Here is a 23,857-nt window from a genome sequence, read left to right on the forward strand (position 1 = left end):
GGAGTTTTTTCTTCAGTGAATTTTTGTGCCTCTTTTTCCAGTTGGCCAATTCTGCTTTTTAAGGCATTCTTCTCCTTATCTGCTTTTTGTACCTCTTTTACCATTTGGCCTAGTCTGTTTTTTAAGGTGTTATTTTCTTCAGTATTTTTTTGGGCCTCCTTTACCAAGCTGTTGACTCGTTTTTTTCATGATTTTCTTGCATTACTCTCATCTCTCTTCCTATTTTTTCCTCTACCTCTCTTACTTGATTTTCAAAATCCTTTTTGAGCTCTTCCATAGCCTGAGACCGAGTCATATTTTTCTGGGAGGCTTTGGATGTAGGAACTTTGCCTTTATCTTCTGAGTGTGTATTTTGATCTTCCTTGTCACCATAGTAACTTTAATAGTCACAGTTTTTTTTTCCTGTTGTTTGCTCATTTTGCCAGTCTATGTGTTTACTTTTAACTCTTTGTTAAAGTAAGGCTCTGCTTCCAGAGTGGAGAGCACACTATCTCAAGCTTCAGGGCTTTTCTGCAGCTGTTTTCAGAGATACTTGCAGGGACTTGTAAGGTTTCAGTTCTTCCAAGGTGGTATGATCTAAGAAGAGGTGTGTTTACTGCTCTCCTGGCCTGTGTTCTGGTCTGTGAGTGAACACACACACTCTTTTCTGCCCTGGAACTGTGAGGAGTGTCCCTGCTCCACATCCTGGTGGGTCTGCCTGCCTCAAGTCTCTCCTCATTCTAGTCCATTCTCTACCCAGATACTGGAGTGATTGTCCTAAATGGCAGGTCTGAGCATGTCACCTTCCTGTTACCTCTAGGATCAAATAGAAAATTCTCTGTTGGGCAAGAAAGGCCCTTCCTAACCTGACTCCTTCTCAATACTGCATCTTTTTAAGCTTGACTTCCCTCTACATGCTCCAAAATCTGGTGACACTGGCCTCCTTACTGTTCCTTGCACAAGAGGTTCCATGCCACTCAGCTCCAATGCCCCTTTCTGCTGGACTCCTTTTCCCAGTGCCCCCTCTGAGGTGATCATCCTTTTACACTCTATGTGTCTTATGGGTAGTTATCTGAAGCAGTTTTTTCTATTTGAGTGTGGGCTACTGGAGGGCACGGACCATGTTTTTACTTTTTTTTGTGTCCCCACAAATGAAAATTTTGTGTCCCCACTTTTATGGGGACAAAGTCCCTACCACAGTGCCTGGTACTTTTTTTCTTGTTCAGTTATGTCAGATTCTTTGTCATTCCTTTTTGGGGTTTCCTTGGCAAAGATACTGGAGTTCTTTGACATTCCTTCTCCAGCTCATTTTACAGATGAGGAAACTGAGGCAAACAGGATTAAATGATTTGCACAGGGTCACATAGCTAGTGAATGCCTGAGACTAGATTTGAACTCAGGTCTTCCTGACTCCAGGCTCAGCGTTCTATTCACTGAGTCACCTAGCTGCCTCCTGGCACTTAGGAAGCACTTAATAAATGCTTGTTCACTGCTGCCTGAAACCACAGCCCTGTTCTTTTATGAACATCAGCTAGTATTTATTGATAAGACTGGTATTTATTGCTCGTGACCCAGGGTAAGTCGCTTAACGTCCCTGGGCCTCAGTTTCCCCATCTGTACATGAGGGGTTTGGTCTGGTTCAGCAATGGATACACGGATGCTGATGCTCTGATAATCGTTTAGTGATCAGCTATGATTGCACAGCTCAGGCTCCGCAGAGAACTGAGAGAGAAGACAGAGACAAAAGCACCCAGAGTTAGCACAGGTGCGGAGCAGTGAAAACGAGACGTGAATCATGCCGGCCTCCTAGAGAGGCTCCGTCAAACTCTCGCCGGGGGCGGGGCCTACCGTCACTTCCGGTTCCTGGTGCTCGCCTTTCTCCGCCCTTACCTCGGCTTTGGACTTGCTCGGGGGTAACGGGCTCGCTCCTTTCTCTCTGCTCCCTTACCCCCGCGATGTCCGCGCACCCGGTGGGGCAACAGAGAGCCCAGGGCGCTGCCCCCGGAGCAGTGAGTGTCTGGATCGGGGGAAGGGATGGCAGGGAGGGGCCGGCCTGAGGGAGAAGCCTCGCTGAGGCTTTCCGGGGCGGCCCCGAGGACAGGCGTAGAGTCGGGAGCTGGCTGGAGCGTGGAAGAAGGGCCTCGCCCGGCCTTCTTCCACCCGGAGCGGTTTAAAGCGATTTTAGGTCCTGGTGCTTTTCAGTCTCCAGAGCTCCACCCTCCCAGGGGCCAGACTACGGCGGAGGTCATCCCGACCTCTCCGTGCCGCCGCCACATCCTCCTCCGCAGCCGCGCGGCCACGGAGACCAGCCTTAGGCCCGTGGGACGCTGTCTCAGCACCGGGTGCAGGCTGCGCGCGGTCCCCGGGATTATGGCTCTCCGGCCTGATCCGCGTGCTCCCACACCGCCCATCCGCAGCCGGGAAACGGAGCGTGGCCTTCGCTGTCCTTGGTTGTGGGCGGAGGGTGTGGCCCAAACCGCCTTCTTAGAATGCCTTGCCAAACTGTCAGATTTAGATCTAGAATCATGACCTTTAGAGCTCCAAAGAAACAGTTCTAAATAATCTCGGAGGCCATTTCCAACTCTGGCCAGCACAGCCCAACAAGCTATAACTTCATATGAACTGTCAAAGGACGTTCTAGACCAAACCCTTAATTTTACTGTTGAGGCAACTAAGATCTAGAAAGCTTAAGTGACTTGCCCAAAGTTTTGATTGTCTATATTTCCACTTGCATGGCTAGGTGCTGAATAAATGTTTATTGAATAAATGAACCAATGCATAAACTCTTGTACTTCTTAGCTTTCCAATTAACAGCTCATCAAGGGATGGCTTAGGGCAGCTAGATGTTATAGTGGGATAGAATGTTGTACTTGAGTTTGAATCCTGCTTCAGCTGTGTGACACTGGGCAAGTCACTAAACTTGTAAAATGGGAATAATAACAGTGCCTACCTACCCTATAGGACTGTCGGTATTATTATTTGTTCCAATTGCATACTATTTTACTAGAACTATGTAACTCACATGGCAGTTAAATTTTTTTCCCATGTTAATAGGGTGACTTTGCATACTTTAAGATGCAATTAATTTCACGAATCTGGGTATTCCTTCCAGTGACACAGATCAGAACTCCAGGCAGTTTCAGGAGTTTAAGGACTTTCAGTGTCTGAAAAAAAAATCACCTCTTGGATAGCCCTTCAGTAATGAAGGTTGGTTCTCTGGAAGATAAATGTACAATTGGTCCTTTGACTTACTCTCAAATCCTTTCTATCCTATAACCTGCCAGATGTTATGCTGTGTTGACATGACCTTTGAGAATCTGAGGGCACTTCCATGCCATGTGGAGATTTTGAAGTAGAACTCTGGTGGTCCATAGTGACACATAATTTGGATCATAGAAGGGAAATGAGAAAACTTGCTCTGATCCAAAACAGTGGACTTAATTTCATAGAAATAAATGTCAAGGCCTACGTAGATTCAGACAAATTATTTTAATAAGTACAAAGTAGGAAAAAAAGACAATAAAAAAGTTCATATGAAAAAACTCTGGGAGTTTTAATTGATTACAAAATCATTAGAAGGCAAGAGTGCTACATAGCAGCCAAAAAAGCTAAAATGCAATATTAGGCTGCATGAGAGAAACATAGTGACCTGGACAGGTAATCCAACTGTACTTCACTTGAGACAGACTATATCTGTAGTATTGAGTCTAGTTTCTAGGTACCACGTTTTAGGAAGGCCAGTGATAAGCTGGAGCATCCTGAATAGGGTGACGACTTTGGTGAGGGGACAGGAACCATGGAATAGGAAGATTTTTCTTTAGGAACTGGGAATGTTTACTGAACAGAAAACTTAGTCGGACATTATGGTTTTCAGTTCTTTGAAAAACTTTCATCTGAAATAGAGATGAAACTTTTTCTAGAAAAGTAAATTTAGTTTTAATATATGGAAAAACAGCCATGATTTGTGCAGTTCAAAAATAGGATAACTTGCTTTAGGGTAGTAGACAATTCCTCATCCCTAGAGGTCTTCAAGCAAGAGACTAGATGATCACTTGTTGAAAACCTTTAAGAAGAGAGTCCTGTTCAGCTACAGATTGTATCAGATAGACTCTGAAATCCCTTCCAGCTCTGAGATTTGGTTGTTTTCTAATACTCCAATTTCTTGTTGAGGTGTTTTGTGTGTGTGTGTGTGTGTATTTAATACTCCAATTTCTAAAGGAACTGTTTATAATCCTCTTATTTCTAGAGGAAGTACAACTACAAAAATCTCTTCCATGCCCTCCTTTGTCCCTAATTCCAGGTACCATGTATGAAAATCTAGAACATTTCATGTAATTCAAATTAATTTTTAAAATCAAGTTATTAGGATCTAAACATTTTTAGAAGGATTAAGCTTTTCTTGAGTGGTCTCCTGGAAGCAGAGAAAGTATTTCTGATAATTTCAGTGTAGGACACAATATATTTTAAGTGATTGATAATGTTAACAGTTTTGAGCAAGGGAAGGTACAGGGATAAACTTGCATAATTTTCTGCAGATGTTCCCTGTCTTCTTTCACAGGATTTCAGATCTCTCAGCTGGTTGTGATCTCCCTGATGGAGCAAGGGGAAGAGTTGTTGGCACCAAATCTTGAGGGCTCCAAGGAGAAAGAGATTTTGAGAAGCTCTTATACAGGTGAGGGACATAGAGGATGGTCTCAGTCCCCAGAACAACCTCTGTGAGATTTTTCATTTTGAATTTTGCTAAAACTATTAACTAGTTTGAATGACTATTATTTTCATAGTAGGTATGACTGTGGCTTCACAGTGAGCCCTGTTGTTGTTAATAGATGTTGCCCCTCTTCTGTGCTTTGGGGCGATGTATGAATCTGGTTTTATACCAGCAGAACCAGCAGGAGTTGTTGCCCTTTTTTTGTCCAGATCTATGATGGGGAATGTGGGGAACGTCTTACTCATACAGGTCAGCAACTCTTGTAATTTTTAATCCTAGTTCCCTGGAATACCGAAAAGTGATTTCCCATTGCTCATATCATATAGCTAGTGTATATCAGAGGCAGGAATTGAACCCAGATTTTCCTGACTCCAAAGCTGCCCTGTCCACTATTCCATGGTACCTCTTTAGTTGTAATTTACTAGATTAACAGTAATAGCTCACATTTCCTTCAAGAATCAGCTCAAGCATTATTTTCTACACAAAGCCTTTTCTCACTTCTCTAACTACTAATGCCTCCTTACTCCTTCCCAGCTCCCACTGGCACTTAGCACGGTGCTCTGCATTCAGTAGGTGCTTAATTGATGTTTATTGTGTTTTTAATCCAAGACAGAGACTCTCTTTATATTTTCTATTCTTTCAGAGAGTAAGAACAATTTGGAAACTCTTGACCAGAAATACCCTAAGGATGAGGAACCTAAGGATATACCATCAGAGTGGTTTGAGAAAGATGTTCCCCCAAACATTGAACATGAGGATACTAAAGAAATTCCATTAGGAAGGAACAAAGGGGTCAGGTTCTGGAGTCTTGAGTGGAAAGATACTCATGAGAATAACTGCAGGACAGGAACTCAGTGGGGGAAACCTATGGGAAAAGAACAGAGTAAATCTATTTCCTGGAAATGGGGCTCCAGAAAAAACATTGACATTACTGCCCATCAGACACTACCCAAAAGAGACAAATCCCATAAATGTCTTGAATGTCAGAAGAGCTTCAATAACAGCTCTCACCTTCGAACTCATCTAAGGACTCACACAGGAGAAAAGCCTTACCAATGTTCAGAGTGTGAGAAATGCTTTAGTAACAGCTCCCATTTGATTCAGCATCAGAGAACTCACACAGGAGAGAAGCCCTATCAATGTAATGAATGTGGGAAAAGCTTTAGCAATACCTCGCACCTTATTATCCATGAGAGAACTCACACAGGAGAGAAGCCCTATAAGTGTCCAGAATGTGGGAAGAGTTTCAGTAGTAGCTCGCATCTTATTCAGCATCACAGATCTCATACAGGAGAGAAACCTTATGAATGCCCTGTGTGTGGGAAATGCTTCAGTCACAGCTATGTCCTAATTGAGCATCAAAGGACCCACACAGGAGAAAAGCCCTATAAATGTCTTGACTGTGGGAAAAGATTTAGTCAGAGTTCCAGCCTTATTCGCCATCAGCGCACACATACTGGTGAGAAACCGTACAAATGTCTTGAGTGTGGAAAAAGCTTTGGTTGTAACTCTACCCTCCTAAAGCATCAGAGAATTCACACAGGAGAAAAACCATATAAATGCCCAGAATGTGGGAAGAATTTTAGCCGCAACTCAAACCTTATTACACACCAAAAAACACACATGAGAGAGAAATCCTATGAGAGTACAGAATTTGGAGTAAAGTTAAATCACAGTTGTAACTCAGTAGAATGCCAGAGAACTCAGCCAGGAGGAAAAACATATAAGTGTTGTGAATGTGGGAAAAGTTTCAACCTTAGTTCACACCTTATTAGACACCAGAGAATACACACAGGAGAAAAACCCTATAGATGTCCTGAGTGCTGGAAAACTTTCAGTCAAAGCTCCACACTGGTGATCCACCAGAGAATTCATACAGGAGAGAAACCATATAAATGTCCTGACTGTGGGGAAAGTTTCAGTCAAAGCTTTAACCTTATCAGGCACCGAAGGACCCACATAGGAGAAAAACCTTATAAATGTACTGACTGTGAGAAATCTTTCAGTCGTAGTGCCTACCTCAGTCAGCATCAGAAAAAACACATAAGAGAAAAACTCTTTCAGTTCCCTGAAATTGAGAAAAAATTTACCCATGAATGGACCTAGAAAAGCCTGGGATGGGGTGGGGGGGAGGCTGAGGGACATGTGGACTTAATTTACTCATTTCCAATTCCCAAATCTGTTTTCTCATGAGAGGAAGTTTGTTGTAAACTTTTCCTTTTATTGACCCATCACAATTAGGGTCTTGTAAAATCAGTTTGCTGTTGAATTTCTTTGGTTTATCATCAATACCTCTGGACAAAAGAGCTAAGGTCACTGTGCTTGGAAGATGAAAAGACTCAAACCAACCAGGTCATGGATCTTCCCAGTGAAAAACAGCACCAAGGATGGAAAGAAAACAGAATTTTTTATTTAAGGTAAGACAGGAATAGTTCAGATTAATCCTAAGAATAAATTTTAATGAAAAAATAAACCTAAAATCTTGCAGCTAGACCTTTTGTTAAGTTTGCAATTTTCTCTTGCTATTTTAGGTATAGGCAAACTATTTGTCCCAGATAGCTTGGAGATAAAATGATCCTGCTGAAGAATAGTGTGGTGGCCCTGGCTTTTTGTGAGGGAACGAGCTGAGGCAAAAAACAACAGTTTAAACTTGAGCAGTCTTCTTCCTTGAAAATTAACTCTTGTAGAGTGTGGCACAAAGTGAATCATAAGTGAGCACTAGGTAAATCTTATTTGACCAGTAAAGAGTTGTCACAAGGCTGTAAGAGATCTAGAACTAAGGGTTTTGTCCTCTTCTAGATCAAACAGTCTAGAGCAGCAGTGTAAGAGAGTGTTGGAAAACAATGGATTTTGAGGCAAGATATTTCAGGGTATTTTTAGTCAATTGGGTCATTAACCTATAACCTATTGAGATCCCCTTGCCACTATGCCCTAGTATCCCTACCATAAAAGAAGCAAGATTAGGAGCCAGGGCTACTGAATTCTGTTCTTGTAAACTAAGTAATTAGTAACTAGTTTTTCCCCATCTGTGTGCCTTGGTTTTCCTATTATGTAGGGATTCAGTGAAATTGGGAACTAGGTTCTTGTAGCCAGCTCAATGACTTAGTGTCAAATGGACAGAATTCCATTAGTATTAGAGTAAATATTACTTGAGTCAGGTCCTAATAGTGCTTTTATTTTTGGCCTTCTCAGGGACGAAGCAGAGAACCTAATATTTTCCCATATTCTTCCTTGTCCTAAATAGGGACTTTGTAGAAATTATTAAGTACTCTCTTCTCTAAATGCTTGCTCATCTGTTGCAAATGAGTAAAAGAGAAATGTAGGTAAGGGGCCCCCAGTTTATGTCTTAGGATTTCCCAATATATTTAAAAAGGATTGAGGTGAAAATTTTAAATTTGGCAGAAGGGAATTGAACTGTAGCATTCCCAAAGAAACCATTCCTCTTGCAGTGTTGAAATGGAACAGTCCCATGGGGGCAACTGAGTTGGACTGGAATTGTTGCATCCTCCCCTCTCACTGAGATGCAGTTGATACTGGGTAGTGACTGTATTATGATTTTCTATTGTTAAATGATGAAAACTGTAGCGAAAACCAGTCAAATAAAGATATTTAAGACATGTTTCTTTTTGGTAAATTTGCTGCCTTGCGTGGGATGGGGAAGTATTGGTGGAAATGAACAATTTCCTCACTTCCCATGATCTACTCCTTCCCTCTACCTTAGCTTTAGGGCTAGTAGGGCTGTTCAGACCTATTACCCAGAAGTTGTCCAAATTGTCCTTTTCCCTTTTTTGGGGGGTGTCTTTGGGATATAGACCTAGCAGTGGTATTGCTAGATCAAAGAGTATTCACAGTCTTATGCCCTTTGGGCATAGTTCCAAATTGCTCTCAGCATGGCTTCTGGTGCCAAGATGGCAGAGTGAGGAAGGAACCCTCTGGAGCCCTCCCAAATTCTCCTCCAAACAACTAGGAAGCCAGCTCAGAATTGATTTAGGAGCCAGGAAACAGCTTACCAGCCCAGCAGGAAAGGTCTCTCACTGGAGTGGGAGGGGAAGCAAGGTCCAAGAGCAGCAGCAGCAGCCAGCCTCATAGGAGGGGCCTTGCAGCAAGGCTCCAAGCCTGGGGCAATCTACCAGTGAGGCCCTATCCTCCTGCAAGCCAGCAGCTCTGTATGGAAGTGAGCAGTTTGTGTAATGCAGCAAGGCCCCATCCTCAGCACAAACACCAAGTAGTCCTTAACCTCACTGCTGACCAGTAGTGAAATCCCACCCCAGGACTGGCCAACAGTGAGACCCATCCCGGGGGCCTACCACCCCCAAGAGACCTTGTTTACATAGCAGCCCAACAGCAGGGCCCCACCCTCGGAAGAGGCCAGCAGCTAAACCCCATATACAGGGAGGCCCCACCCCCCAGTACAAGCCAGAAGAGAAGCATCTCCTCCAGAGAAAGCAAGCAACTAAGCCTGAAAGCCCAGTGAAAGCCAGCAGTGAGACCCAGAGCCCTAGCACAAAAAACTTAGGACAGTACAAGACCAGAGCCTAACTCTCACATAAAAACACCAAATCACACACACAAATAAAAAGGCAGAAAAGATGAGCAAAAAACAAAAAAAGAGCCTAATTATAGAAAGTTACTATGGTTATAGGGAGGATCAAAGCATAACCTTAGAAGAGGACAATAGTGTCAAAATTGCTACATGCGAAGCCTCAAAGAAAAATCTAGTTTGGGCTCAGACCCAAAAGGAATTCCTGGAGGAGCTTAAAAAGGATTTTAAAAAAGCAAATTAGAGAAATAGAAGGAAAAAAATCATTATTCAGAGCGACTCGGAGGAACAAATGATAAGCATTGCCAAGCAGAGTCTGGTGGACAAAGTTTCTCAAAGGCAAAGACCTGACATGAATATGCTATTTTCTTATTTTTTTATTAAAATTTATTTAAACTGAAATACTAAAACTTAAATGCAAAACAGGAAAAGATCTAAACTTTTGGAACAACAACTCATTATTTGACAAAAACTGCTGGGAAAACTGGAAAAATGTGGCAGAAACTTGGTATAGACCAATATCTCACACCATATACCATGATAACTGCATATAATCTTAAACCCAGTTAGTCTGAAAAGTTACATTCCTATACAATCATCCCTGTTGATTTGTAAAAGCTGTATACACATCTAACACCCTGAATTTTTATTTTGTAAAAACAAATCTTTAGCAACAAATAGCACTATTAAAAATTCCACCACCACCTCCAACCTTATTTACATGCTTTTCAACAATGGGATTAATCCTTACAGAACTAAAGCCAGAATATTAAAAACACTGTAAATTTCCATTTCAATTAAAATTGTTCACTTCTGTATGAAAACATGGCTACAAGCCTTATATTAACAGTGTTGTAGCTACATGTTTTGCCACTGTGTTAATAACACATAATTCGCCACTGGGTTTTATTCTAGAAATGCATTAAATTTTACACCTCAGTCCCCAGTGGCACATATGTGACATAATCATGGAGATTGGCAAAGTGCTGTAAAAAAGAGATCCTAAAAAAAATCCTGTTGTTACCTATTGACTCCCCATCTCTCTCCCTGTGCCAAAGTCTCTATGGTTTTCGAAAACCGTACATAGATTAAATGTACTTCTCCTTTAATAATCCAAAAAGTCAGCATTTGAAAATTGTTTAGCTTATTGTAGTGCTGAAGGCAGAAACGTGAAAAGGTTAAAGGCGCAATGAGAAAAGAGTGGATGCTACATATTTCAAATCCAAAGTTACTGTGGCCCCAAACCTTCTGAATTTGAAATACCAATGATCAGTTTCTGCTTTAACTCTTTTTTGTTCTTAAGGAGGCAGGCATGATCATTAAGTTCATAATAAATGTAAAGTAATATTCCTTTCTAACTGGGACAATATTATTGATTAAAAGAGAACAGAAACAGATAGTTATATGAAAAAAATCTGAAAAAGTAGCCCCATAGAAAAAAGAAACTCAGAGTAATGATGGCTAAAGTATCTGATATCCTAGCATATACTTTAAACATGACTGACATGAAACCTTTAAGATTAAAAAGCCGGGAAATGCTGATACTTAGAACAATTAGGTAGCTATAGGGTAATTGTGTATGTGTGTATGTCTTACATAAATATTTGTGTCTTGGCTAACAGAAATGTGGGTTTTTGTTTCCCGTAAGAGAGATGTCAGTCCTTTCGCATAAAGAAGTTAGTAGGGTTTGTCAAAACCAGACCTCCAAGTGTGTCTGAGAACAGTCCTCAAATCTGCATCGTGAGAAGACCCAAGTTTCCAGCTGATTGAAAGAAAACCTTTGTTGCTTAGAAGAGTTAAATTGGAGGGGAAAGCTTTGTTGGTTGGAGGAAGATGATATCTACTTTTACCTTTCTCTGTATTGCTTCCTACTTCCTGAGAAGTAAAACCAACCTCCCCCCCCCCCACACACACACATACACACCCCAGAGCCCAGTCAAGGGAGAAAACCTGGAAAAACTCTGCAGATCCCAGCCTTGGGGGTACTTATGTTGAAAGAGTTTTACACTGACTTGGCAGCCCAGAAGAGTAGTCCAAGAAAAGCAGCCAGTTGAAGTGGCCATGCCAAGCAAGAGAGTAGAGAAGCTCAGAAAGAGTGGCCAGCCTGTCAATGATTTGCAGACTGCTCGGGAGGGAGAACAACATCAAAGCCAGAGTTGTGAGCTGCTGTGGATACGTGTCCTCTATTCTTGTGGCTCCATGCTATGACTTTGTTAGTATCTGCCCATTTTCCCCCACAGATACTGTGGACTGGTAGGAGAGTGTGTCATAGGTTTATGGGTGGAATTTTATGTTTTAATTATTCTTGCTCTACCTTCTGTTTGGTAAGTGTTTAAGAGTCATTTAAGTCACCTTCAATGATTTCTAGATTAATAAGCACCCTGGTTAGGAGTTAGGAGGTATAGTTGTGAGTAGTGGGAGTATATTCTCATCCTCACACTCCAGGGTTACTCCTAGGCCCCTGAAAATGACTTATAGCATAGTGGCCACCCATTCCTATCAGAATGAGGACAGATACACACACACACATGTGTGTGTGTGTGTATATGTATATGTATGTATATGTATATATGTATATATATATAGACATATACACATATATATATATCTATATATAGATATAGATATAGATATAGATAGTGGATTAATGAGTCAACCCAGAGGGAAAAGAGAAGGCTCAGGAGGTACCATGAATGTACTTCATTTAAAAAAAAATGTAAATAAGCACTTAGTAAAAATGTGTTGAATGGGGGCAGCTAGGTGGCACAGTGAATACAGCTCTGACCTTGGAGTCAGGAAGACCTGTGTTCAAATCCAGCCTCAGACACTTAACACTTACTAGCTGTGTGACCATGGGCAAGTCACTTAACCCCAATCGCCTCACCAAAAAGCCAAAAAAAAAAAGTGTTGAATGAATGTTATTTACTATAGAATTTCCCAGTGTGCTCTTTCAGGAAATTCTAGTGAATGTCAAGGCCACTGGGATGCTCAGCCCAAGAAGAGAGAGCCTAAATTGGTTTTAGAGTTTTTGGAGCTGCCTGGGAAGGTTGTAAGTAGCTCTAGATTGACCTCAGTAATCTTAATAGCCTCTTGGGTTTGGATCATAAGTCCATAATGAAGCTTCCTCGAAGATCTTGAATTGGCTCTTTCCTAGAGTGAGTGAGACTTTCAAAATCACGAAATTACGAAAGGTGGGGTGTGTGTGTGTGTTTCAAGGGAAGTAGCCTTTTCCCCCTTTTTTTGGCCTTCTTTCAATTTTTATTCATTTTGAACTTAGACACAAAAAGATAAAAGAACATTTCCATGTACACAGAACAGCATTAAAATAGATTCAATATAAAACCATGAATTTAGAGGTGTGGGTGTTTAACAGCCTCAGAGAACATACAAATGACAATACTTCTGGACAGCCTTTGCTCTGTGAACTTGAGAAGGCAGGAACATATTCTAAGATGTTCACAGTGAGTATATATGCAAATAATGTTAATAGCAAATAATGTTAATATCAATAATAAATTATGATTACAATGCAACTAACATTTATTAAATGACTTAAAATCAATTATATATGAAAGGTGAACATAAAAAGCTAGAAACTATTATTGTAATTGGGGCAGCTAAGTGGTGCAGTGGATAGAGTGCTAGACCTCCAGTGAACAAGACCGAGGTTCAAATCCAGTCTCGGACGTTTCCCAGCTGTTTGATCCTGGACAAGTCACTTGACTCTGTTTGCCTCAGTTTCCTCTTCTGGAAAATGAGCCAGAGAAGGAAATAGCAAATCACTCCAGTTTCTATGCCAAGAAAACCCCAAATGGGATCACAAAGAGGATACAAATGAAACAACTGAACAATTACTGAAATTGTTTTAATGTTTCCTTACCTTCTACTTCAGTTTTTCACTTAGTTTTTCTTAGCATTAACTTTTCCTACCTTTCTCAGGCTTTTCCCTCCTTTCTCTTCAACTTAATTCTCACTTTTTTGTTTTACTGAAGTTGGAACTAGGCCAAGGCTGGGGGCCAGAGCAGCTAAGCCTCGCCTTGGTAGAGTACAGTCTAAGTGGGGAACTTGGCTGAAACACAGTTTGGAACAGAGGACCTGGCTGTCATGAGAGTGGTGGGCAGCTCCAGTATCAAGCTGAGAGGCAGGAGAAGCAGTAGCTGGAAAAGCTAATGGATAATATCATCACCTTTAGTGCCACAGTGATTTGGCATAAAGTGAGGAATGGGAATGGGAACAGCATTGGCTCAGGTAGTCAGGATTAGTTCTGAACCAGTAACAGTCCTGAGTCATGGATGAAGGGACAAATGTAAGATGACACATTTTGAAATCAAATTGTTCAGAACAAACCGGCACTGTGTAAATGTAAGCTATTTTAAGTGATTTCTTTTTTTTTTAACACGTCTTTTTTTTGGGAGAGTTTTCTTGGCAGAAATACTGGAGTGGTTTGTCATTTTCTTCTCCAGCTCATTTTACAGATGAAGAAACTAAGGCAGACACGGGTAAGTGACTCACCGAGGGTCACACAGCTAGTGAGTATCTGAGGCCAGATTTGAACTCAGGAAGATGAGTATTCTTGACTCCAGGCCTGACACTGTGCCACCTAGCTGCCCACCACATCAAAGACTGCTGAAGAATAATTCCCCTGGTTGTCCCAACTGTATATGATTGCCTCATTACCAAGTCAAGAACTTTTTGACTGAATATCCATTGTACGCAAAGTACTATACTAAAATGAAAAATGTATAGAAAGAAAGAAATATATGTCATGGCCAACCTCTGTTGTTGACCTTACAGTTGAGGCCAACATACACAAAAAAGTAAAAACATAATAGTGCAGAGTTTTTGGAAAAAACTGTATATTTAATGGTGTAAAAGTAGAAAAAATTATGGAGTTATGAACTGATTGAAATTAAAAACTTTATACAGGAGACAAATGTTGATTGAATGGGATTTTCAAAGGGGAATAAACTAGATTGTTAGAAAGCAGAGTGTAAAATAGTTCACGAATACAAATTATACTGTGGCATTCCTAATGTTGAGGTTTAGGTTTAGGGGTGCTGGGACCCCAAAATAGTGACACACAGGTCCTACCCCAATAAATTTGACCCCAGCCTTCTTTCAGCCAAAGACAAGGTTTATTAAAGATTCACCATATTAGTCAGACTCTTAAGGAACATTTGTGATGTTTGTATTGACAATCAGGCTAGAAGAAATCTCAGTCATTGGCTAGATACTAAGAATCTGAGCACTTGGCTAGACTTAAAGAATCTGAGCATTTGCACCGCTAATGCAAGTAGGCCAGATTTTAAAGAATCTGAGCACCTTAATGGAAACAAGATGGATCGTATATACAGAAAGACTGTTGGAGGGATCTAGGAGTGGCCAAGTATTTTGGGGTGACTGGAGGAGTCTGGGAGAAGGGGTCTAGGGAGGATCTTGATGGGAGTGGCTAACAGGCTGGGGTGACTGGAGGAGCGGTCTAGGGAAGATCTTAATAGGAGTGACTGAGAGGTTGAGAATAGGATCTAGATAGGATCAAGGGTGGGAAGTAGCCTGAGTGATAGGGAAATAGCAGACAATGAAGGATGGGCTTGGTTAAGGGTAACTGAGATTGGGCATAGGTGATAATGAAAGGCCAGTTGATAGGATTATAGCCTCAGGCGAGCACTAGAGACTTCCTTGACCAAGTGGGAGAGTTCAAGCAGAGTCCAAGGTGGGGTTTTCTAAGGCCAGTAGACAATTGGGACCCAAGTTCCTTTTGGGGTAAGAGTCTAAGGTCTCAGCTTGGGCCCGAGCCCCGTCACTCATACATTTTTTAATTCTGTGGCGTTGAAAAAATATTAATAATAATATTCAGAGCAGCTAGGTGGTGCAGTGGATAGAGCACTAGAACTGAAGTTAGGAGGACCTGAGTTCAAATTCAGCCTCAGACACTTGACACTTAATAGCTGTGTGACCCTAGGCAAGTCACTTAACCCCACTGCCTAACAAACCTCTTTCCCCCCCCTTCCCCCATGGGGTACAGAAACCCTTATCAATGAATCAGGGCACCAAAAAAAAATGGCGCCGACTGAAGAGCAGGAAGGTGTGTTCAGAACAACAGGTTACATAGGTCCTAGTCGCAATCCCCTCTCCCCCCTCCTCAGGGCTATTCCCGGCAATCTACCCCAGCAACAAAGAACAAAAGACACTTTTACAACTTGCCTGGAGACAGGGAAAGGCAGGAGGTTTTCTTTTTCAAGCAATAGTTTTAGAAAGGGAGGAGGAAGTCTGATAAAGTACAAGAAGTGTTGAAAAGGATGTTTCTTTACAAGGTCAACTGGCTGCAAGTGTTTGAACAGAACAAGAAGCTATTAACTCCCTGAGAAGGCTTTATTCCCGAGAGATTCTCAGAGATCATCTCTCATACCCCCCCAAAAAATACTAATACTCCAGGTTTTTAGGCTCAAGTTTGCCAAAAACAATTTTATTTAATATTAATCTGACATCCAACCATTTCTAGCTTTAAGACAAAGATGTCCAAACTGGCCTGCCCTTCAAACATTCAGTTTTAAATGACCAAAAGGCAGTTCATAATGCAAGACTGGAGGTCAAAGAGGTAGAGGTTAGGGCTAGATGAGGAGAATTGAGAATCATCCACATAGAGATGATAATTTAATCCAAGAGAGATCAACAAGTGAAATAGTATAGATGGAAAAGAGAAGATGCCCAGGACAGAGTCCTGTGGAATACCCATGGTTAGTAGGCCTAACATATCAATTCTAAGGAAGAAAAGGCCATTCCCCTCAAGGAATTTGATAGATTTCAATAAATTTTCTCAGTGGTAAAGGGGGAGGAGGGGTGTATTAGGGCTAATCCTTCAGGCATTTGGGGTGACCTTGATACAAACAGACAAGGCAATGATATAAACAAAGGCAAAGCCAAGAACTCCTTTTTGTTAAAAGGAAGCTCAGGCAGCTAGATGGTGCAGTGGATAGAGCACTGGGCTTGGAATCAGGAAGACTCATCTTCATGAATTCAAATTCAGTCTCAGATGCTTACTGTGTGACCCTGGGCAAGTCACTTAACCCTGTTTGCCCCAGTTTTCCTCATCTGTAAAAATAAGCTGGAGAAGGAAATGGCAAACCACTCCAGTATTTTTGCCAAGAAAACCCCAAATGGAGTCACAAAGAGTTGGACAGAGTTGAACAACAATAACAAAAATCATTAGCTTAATCCAGGAGTAGGGAAACTGGGGCATTGAGGACATGTGGCCCTGTTAAGTCCTCAAATACAGCCCTTTGACTGAATCCAGACTTCAGAGAACAAATCCCCTTAATAAAAGGATTTGTTTCTGTAAAACTTGGACTCAGTCAAAAGGCTGCACCCTAGGATGTAGAAGGCCACTTGTGGCCTAGAGGCACAGGTTCCCCACCCCTGGTCCATTTCCTTAAGACAAGTCTCTTTTGGCCTCAACTTATCACCAACCTTTCCAAAAGGCTTTTCCCAGGACTCTGGAAAAGTTTTGAGATGACGGTATAGAGTTGAATTGGTTCACCAAGGGTTTGAGATGGGGAAAAGAGGAGAGAGCTGCTAGTACAGAGGAAATGGCCTGGGAGAGAACTGAGGGGTCAAGGAAATGAAGGTCACAGTCAAATGTTTCCCATTCCCACCACATGATCCCCTTTTTCATCTTAAGTTAAATCCACAAAGGGCTCCTCCCTCTTGCTGGACTTAATAGTGAAACTACAATGCTTCTTTTACTCTTTTCTCAAAATGCACCAGATTCTTAGAACATCCCTTTTTTCCTCCATATCTCAGTTCAGCTTAACCATAGCTTATAAATAGTATTCTTTTCTTTTCTTTTTTCTTTTACTCTGAGGGATACTAAGCATTTTAATGGTTAATCATGTGTCTGGACTAATTATGCAACACTGAGACTTGCCTTATACAACACAGGGTCATAAATCCATGGGAAAAAGAAATATTTGTAACCTTCCAAACATTGCCCAGATGGAGTCTCTCTCTTTTTTTTGTCCATTTTTTTCCTTCAAAAATGTATAATTTTTATGTTTTAATGTGTTGGAAATCAACCTATCAATTACTGTTAAGTGTTTTCTATGTGCCAGGCGCTCTGCTCATACAAAGATGAGAGAAAGGCCAGAGCCTCTGCCCTCAATGAGTTTACATTTTATAGCACTTACTAGAGAGTTGTAGCCAAAGAAGGGAGCTTTAGAGAGTTACAGGACTTGTGAGTGAAGTAGCTATAGGGTAGTAGAATGTCACTACCCCAATTTAGTAGTGTTAGTAATAATGATTTGATTATCATCCTCTGAGCAAGAGTTGGAAAATAGATTGGAGTTAAGGGGCTGGGTGTGATACATCTACAGCAACAGTATGGTAGATGGCAAGATGCCTGATCTAGATTGGCTGGAGTTCAAATCCAGCCTCAGACACTTACTAGCTGTGTGACCCCAGGGAAGTCACTGAACCTGGGTTTGCCTTTATCCATTAAAGAAGTAAATGGCAAACCACTATAGTATCTTTGCCAAGAAAACCCCATGGGCAGTATGGGCCAGGTCAGAAAGAGTTGGACACGACTGAAAAAACGAGAAGAGATAGAAAACTGAGGTAAAGACATTGCCTGCAGCTAGGACTCAGGGCAAATGTCCGGTCTGAGTGATTTACACTTTTCTTTCTCCTAGCATCAGGTCTTTGAAGCTTTCACAGAGAGTTCATTCAATTAGGGAAAAATCTCAAGGAATCACTTAAACCTTGTTAGGGTTCCGGGTTTTATTTTTGTTTTAGAGGGAAAAAACTTTTCTTTCGGTATGGCAAGGTGAAAGTGGAACAGAAAATGTTTGGAGCAAACATCAACAATAGAACAGGCACTTTATCCTTCTTATGTCCTGCAGAATGCTTAGTACGATGCTGTGTATACTACATAATTATAAAATTACAGAACTGGAAAGGACTTTGATTCAGTAACCTTATTTTACAATGGAATCAGTACGTAGAGACGTGAAGCTCATATCAAGATATGTATATATATATATATATATATTTTGTTTTTTTTAAACTTAAGAAACATTTTATTGTTCCCTTTTGTTTTGAAACGATTCTTTCCCCATCCTTCCTTTGTAAAACAGACAAAACAGTTAAACCAAAACAAGCAACACAGCAGCCCCTGCATCTGAGAGCTGCCCCCAGGATCATTGTTCCCCCATATATTCTGACATCTAGTGACAGTGGAACTGCCATGTTGTTCTTTGAACGAGACATTCCACCTCCCAAGTTGGGGCATTTTCCTTGGCTGTCCCTAATGAATGGAATACTCTCCTTCCTCATCTTGGCCTCCTTGCTTCTTGCTTCCTTCAAGTGGCAGCTAACTCTCACCTTTGGCAAGAAGCCTCTCCCCTATCCTTAATGGTAATTTCCCTCCTCAGTAAATTATCTCCAATTTATCCTGTATATGTCTTGTTGTTAAATAGTTGTTCTCACCATTGTCTCCCCCATTAGACTAAAAGTTCCTAGAGAGAAGGGACCTTTTTTAAGTCACTTAACCTGGTTCAGCCACAGTTTCCTTCTCTGTAAAACAGGAATAATAATACAGCACCTGCCTCCGAGGGGTGTTGTAAAATGAGAGAAAATCTGTAAAGATCTTTGCAAACCTCCAGGTATTAAATGGCATTCTTATTCTTAGTAGTTAATATTATTCAAGTAGCAATTACAGAAATGGAAATGGACAACACCCCTTAAATGTCTCCAACCACGAATGAAATTCAGGTTCTTCCCTGGGCAAGTCAACCCGCCTCGGTTTCCTCAACTATAAACTTGCAGGTCTTGGGTTAAGAGGTGACTCATCAATGAGTTCCTTCCTCTTGCTCTGTGTTAGATCATGGATTTGGCAACTTGACGGAACCAATGAGGCCGTCTAGGCCATCGCCATCATCGTTTTACACACGGGCGAAGTGAGAAGTGCGCCCGCCGCCCCCGCGCTCTGTCTCTGCCCACGAGGGCACAGGCCCGCGGCCGCCTCCTCGCCCGCTCTTCCAGCTGGGCGAGCTGGGGGGGGGGGGAGGACCGGAACAAGGAGGCCCAACGCGAGGACTGCCGGAGGCTGGCGCGCCAGGTCCACCATGGCGGGCATCCCGTTCCCCTCCCCGGCAGCCATCACAGACAGATCCACCCCCTCGCACGCGGAGAGCGCCGCGCAGCCCGCATCCCTCCCCGCCTCCCGGGACACACGCCACCTCTCCCTAGGGCCACCGGGCGTCTCCGGACCGGGCCCTCCGCCTCTTATTGGCCACTGCCGCCATAGCGCCATGTCGGCCTACGTGCGCTGCGTCTCGCCATTGGCCGCCCGGGAGCTGGGGCGGGCGCGAGAGGGGTGGGGCGGGCGCGGGAGCGCACCCGGAGCCCTCGGTTACTCTGGTTACCGGGAAGCGCCTCCAGGGCCCCCCCCCCCCCCCCGGCTCCACCGCCTCCCCCGCGCCGACGGAAGAGACGACTCACGGCCGCCTGGACGCCAATCCCGGAGCGTTGGCGGCCCTCAGCAAGAGAAGGTGGGCGGCTCGTAACCCTTCCGCCAGCCCCCTTGGCACTCGACCAGGATGCTCCAGCGTGCGCGGGTCCCGAGCCGAACCTGAGAGGACTCCCGCGGCTCCCCGCCGTCCAGGTGTGCCGACTCCCCCGGTGACATCCGGCGGCCGCCTCAGCGTCCGAGCCCGGCTGGGATGCCCGGGCTGCGTCCCTGTGGTGTCCTCCCTCCCGCGACCCAGCACGCCCGCTGCCTCTGCCCGGCCCGTGCGTGGCCGGCACGCTGAGCTCCCGTTGCTTCGGGAGCCGCCTCCCTCTCGGGACGGTCCCCCACGGACCCCACCCACCCCACCCCCACCTCACCCGTGGGCGAGGGGCCGGTCCGAGGCGTGCCGCCCTTTGGCGCGGGTGCTGAGCTTTCCCACCAACCCCTCGGCCGAGTGGGTGCTTTCACCAAACATTTTATCTTTATCTGAATTATAGCCGGTGCTTGGGAGTTTAGGGCACGCGTATCGCAGGGACACTTGACCGGGGCTCCTTGTGTCCGGAGGCGCCTGAATGTGCAGACCAGGCTGCTAGTAGCGAGGAGAAGCGCCACGGAGACTGCCCTCCCCAGCCGAAGCCCCAGACAGCCGTCTGCCATGTGGACTTTTCTAGGGATTGCCACTTTCACCTATTTTTATAAGAAATGTGGGGACTTTCTAACTTATGCCAACAAGGAGTTGTTCTTGTGTGTGCTAGTGTTTTTTTCTTTGGGTATGGTGCTGTCTTACCGATACCATTATCGGAATGGAGGACTCCATAGGCACCAGCCAAAAAAGTCTCAATTTGGGCTCTTCTCTGACATTCTTTCGTCTTTGCCATTTGTTGGCTTTTTCTGGACAAAATCGCCATCAGGTTCCGCACAGAAGGAGCAACTAAAATCCAGGAAGGTGAGTTAAATTCAGGTTTGGCGAGTGGACGAGTATCTTTACCGTTACCACTTTACCATTTTTTCCTGCATTTTTAAAGTAGGAAAATGTTTTGGGGTTAAGATTAATGCTGGTTATCTTTTGGTGATGGTGATTTAAAACGGACACAAACCTCTTTTCTCTTTTATTCAACTTCATTTTCTTTTGACTCTAAAGCCGTGGAGAGCTCCTGAAGTCATCTTGAGTCATTTAACGTGCCAGAAAAGTTTGTTCTTGTCAGAAAAGTCCTGGGACAAGTGTGTGTACATTAACTTAAGAAAAGTGGAACAAGTGAAATATTAATACTGCTTACTTGCTTATTACTGGTGTTAGCGACGTTTGGGACCTCGTCTTATGAAGTGATTGAATGGAATGAAATAAAAAGATTTAAAGGTTTTATAGGAGGCCATTATTTTAGATTCCTTGAATTTCACTGAGTGAATCTCTCAGTTCCAACGGGCTTCAGAGATAGTCCCACCGATGCCTGAAAAGGAATCCTGTAGATCTCCAGTAAATCTACAAATAATTTGTACACTTCTTGTGGCTCCTCTAAAATGGGGGTGGGAGATGGGGAATGGGAAAGGAGTAGGTGGTGGTTAAGGCCTTTTCCTTCAGTTTTAAAATTCTTTGAAAGAAAGTGGTGGCATTCCTGATTTACTCCTAAATCCAAACATCTTAAATTCACTTTCAGCCCTTGAATATTCACTTGATCATCGGAAATCTCAGATGGGACAGAAGTTAAAGTCCAATATGTTGCGCAACTTTTTCTTGGGAAAGAGTGTGTGTGGTCTACGTTTTTAATATAAGGGAAAGAATTTGACTGAGCTAAAGTATGTGAAGTTGGGAAACTTTATGTAAAACTTCGTCAAAAGCTATACCAATTTACAGGAAATATCAACTGCTTCATATTTATTTTCATAGTAGATAAATCTGATCACATTCCCACACTATTGTCATCGTTCCTTTTTGCTTTTGAATAAATTAGGCCTTTTTCTTTTTTTAAATTTTTTAAGCTTGGCCAGGATCTGGCTCCAAATTATTTTTTTCAGCTTTATTTCTCTCCTGCTCTGGCTGTGCATTGCATCCATACTGGGCTACTCTCCTGGAGCCACGGAAGTGATTTTTCTAAGCCACAAGTGTAACCATGTCTACTAAATGATCTCGTGAGGCTCCCTCTTACCTGTAGGATATATATAAATTCTCTGTTTGGCTTTTAAAACCCCTTCACAATCCTACCTTTCCAACCTTGTTAACACCTTCCCCCCAAATATTGTACATGCCCGTCAGACTGGCCATTCTATTCCTCAAATATGATACTATCTACGACCTCTGCATCTTTATATTAGGGATTAGTGTTATAGAGAATGCATTTGAGCTTGTTGGTTCATGGGCTGATTTGTTCCTTGTACCCCTTCCAGCTTCTGTTGCCTTTTTGCTCGCGCTGTTCTTACCTAAAGTTCTCTAACTCCCATAATTCTAACAGTTGAAATCCTCTCTGCCCTTCATGATCTTGGACAAATGCATCTCCATTCCTGGTCCCTCATCTCCTGACCCTTTCTTCTGTCCTCGTGCTGTGAGGAAACTCATGGGTAACCATAAAATTAAGAGTATAAGATAATGTCCTGGGACAGTGAGAGGTTGAGTGATTGTGTCCATGGTCATGCAGAGTTGGTATGACCATATGACCACGAGGCTAGAGCTGAACCCAGGTCTTTGTGACTCCAGCGTTTATCCTCTGTCAGCGCAATTACATTGCCTCTTCACATTTTATATTACATATTTCTGTGTACCTCCTGCTAGATTATTTCCTGAGTTCTGAATCTGTGTCTTACTCAAATTTGTATCTCCCTCCACCCTTACCTTAGCACAGTGAAGAGTAGAAACTCAATAAATATTTATCAAAATGATAGACCATTAAGTTCCTTGGGGACAGGAACCCAGACTTTTATACTTCTTTGTATTTGGCACAGACCTACTTACTTAATGGTGAGGCAGCTAGGTGGCACAGTAGATAGAGTGCTGGGCCTGGAGTCACAGTGGAGTCATCTTTCTGAGTTCAAATGTGGCCTCAGACACATATTAGCTGTGTGACCTTAGGTAAGTCACTTACCCTGTTTGCTCCAGTTTCCTTATCTGTAAAATGAGCTGGAGAAGGAAATGCAAGCCATGCTCTTTGCCGAGAAACCCCACTTGGGTTCACAAAGAGTCAGACTAGACTGAACAACAATAGTCTTTTACACGTAGTAGACATGTAGTGAATATTTGTTTGATTCCTTTTCCAGCTTCTGCCCAGTAGACTTAAAATTCTTCTCTCCTTTGAGTTTAGATTTCTGAAAGTAAGATGGTTGAAAAATTAGTTTCTTTATCTGTTTTGTGAGAAGAACTTGAAACCCATTCCACTTGCCTAATATTAAAACCAGTCAACAGACATTTTGTGTTGGGTATTGTACTCAACTGTCTTGGGGATATAAAGACAGAAATAAAAGTCTCTGTTTAGGAGCTTAATTCTATCAAGTGAGACAATACATATGAGTATATGAGTATGTGGATAATAAATACAAGATAAATACATTGTAGTTTGAGGAGGATACAAGTAAATGGGAGGTATCAGGAAAGGATTCACGTAGAAGCTAAAGCATGAAGAAAGAAACAAGAATTTTTAAAAATAAGTTTGTATTAGTGGCTTCTGTTTTTTACGTCATCATAGTTTTCCCCAGTATTCCTTCCTCTCTCCCTTCTAAAAGGCTCATCCCATATAACAAATAGTATTTTTAAAGACAAAGAAAAGAAAAAAGAAGAGGGAAAAAATCAGTATGTTGAAAAAAATTTGAAAACATGTTTAATGTGCAACACTTCTGGACCTCCCACCTCAATGAAGGAGTAGATTGGTGGTGTCTTCTCATCTTTTCATTCCAGTCATGCCTGATCTTTATGATTTTGCTATATTTGCTTTTGATTTTTTTGTGTATGATCGTTCCATTTACATTGGTGTAGGCATTGTGTATATTGTCTTGATTCTGCTTACTTCCCTCTGTAATCACTTCATGTAGGTCTTTCCGTGCTTCTCTGTATTCATCACAATCATCATTTCTTACAGCATAGTAATATTACGTTACATTCATATATTATGTTACATGTAATAATTTTATTTACATGTCATTT

The 23,857-nt window shown here is 42.5% G+C and overlaps 2 protein-coding genes across 4 annotated transcripts in view; both read left to right on the forward strand.

The window, feature by feature from the left end:
• The first annotated feature begins 1,854 nt into the window (after positions 1 to 1,854).
• Positions 1,855 to 8,295, forward strand: LOC114030619 (zinc finger protein 572-like). Of its 3 annotated transcripts, XR_003567643.1 has the most exons (4): positions 1,855 to 1,988; positions 4,538 to 4,651; positions 5,331 to 7,104; positions 8,137 to 8,295. XR_003567643.1 is itself a non-coding variant. In XM_027845471.1 (3 exons), exons 2-3 carry the CDS (start codon positions 4,573 to 4,575, stop codon positions 6,791 to 6,793), a joined length of 1,542 nt encoding a protein of 513 aa, XP_027701272.1. In that variant the 5' UTR covers positions 1,855 to 1,988; positions 4,538 to 4,572; the 3' UTR covers positions 6,794 to 8,295. The 3 variants fall into 3 exon arrangements, 2 of the variants coding, with proteins under 2 accessions (XP_027701272.1, XP_027701273.1); XM_027845471.1 differs by having other exon boundaries at positions 5,331 to 8,295; XM_027845472.1 differs by lacking the exon at positions 1,855 to 1,988 and adding an exon at positions 2,358 to 3,186 and having other exon boundaries at positions 5,331 to 8,295.
• A 12,008-nt stretch (positions 8,296 to 20,303) lies between these two features.
• Positions 20,304 to 23,857, forward strand: part of LOC114030693 (squalene monooxygenase-like) — a 34,922-nt gene continuing 31,368 nt past the window's right edge. The window contains exon 1 of the mRNA XM_027845564.1: positions 20,304 to 20,677. Within this exon, the coding sequence (XP_027701365.1) occupies positions 20,387 to 20,677 (291 nt within the window). The 5' untranslated portion in view covers positions 20,304 to 20,386. The remainder of the gene's footprint in view (positions 20,678 to 23,857) is intronic.

This window comes from Vombatus ursinus, unplaced genomic scaffold (assembly GCF_900497805.2).
Source record: "Vombatus ursinus unplaced genomic scaffold, bare-nosed wombat genome assembly UNPS02014973.1, whole genome shotgun sequence".
NCBI classification, from domain to species: Eukaryota; Metazoa; Chordata; class Mammalia; order Diprotodontia; family Vombatidae; genus Vombatus; species Vombatus ursinus.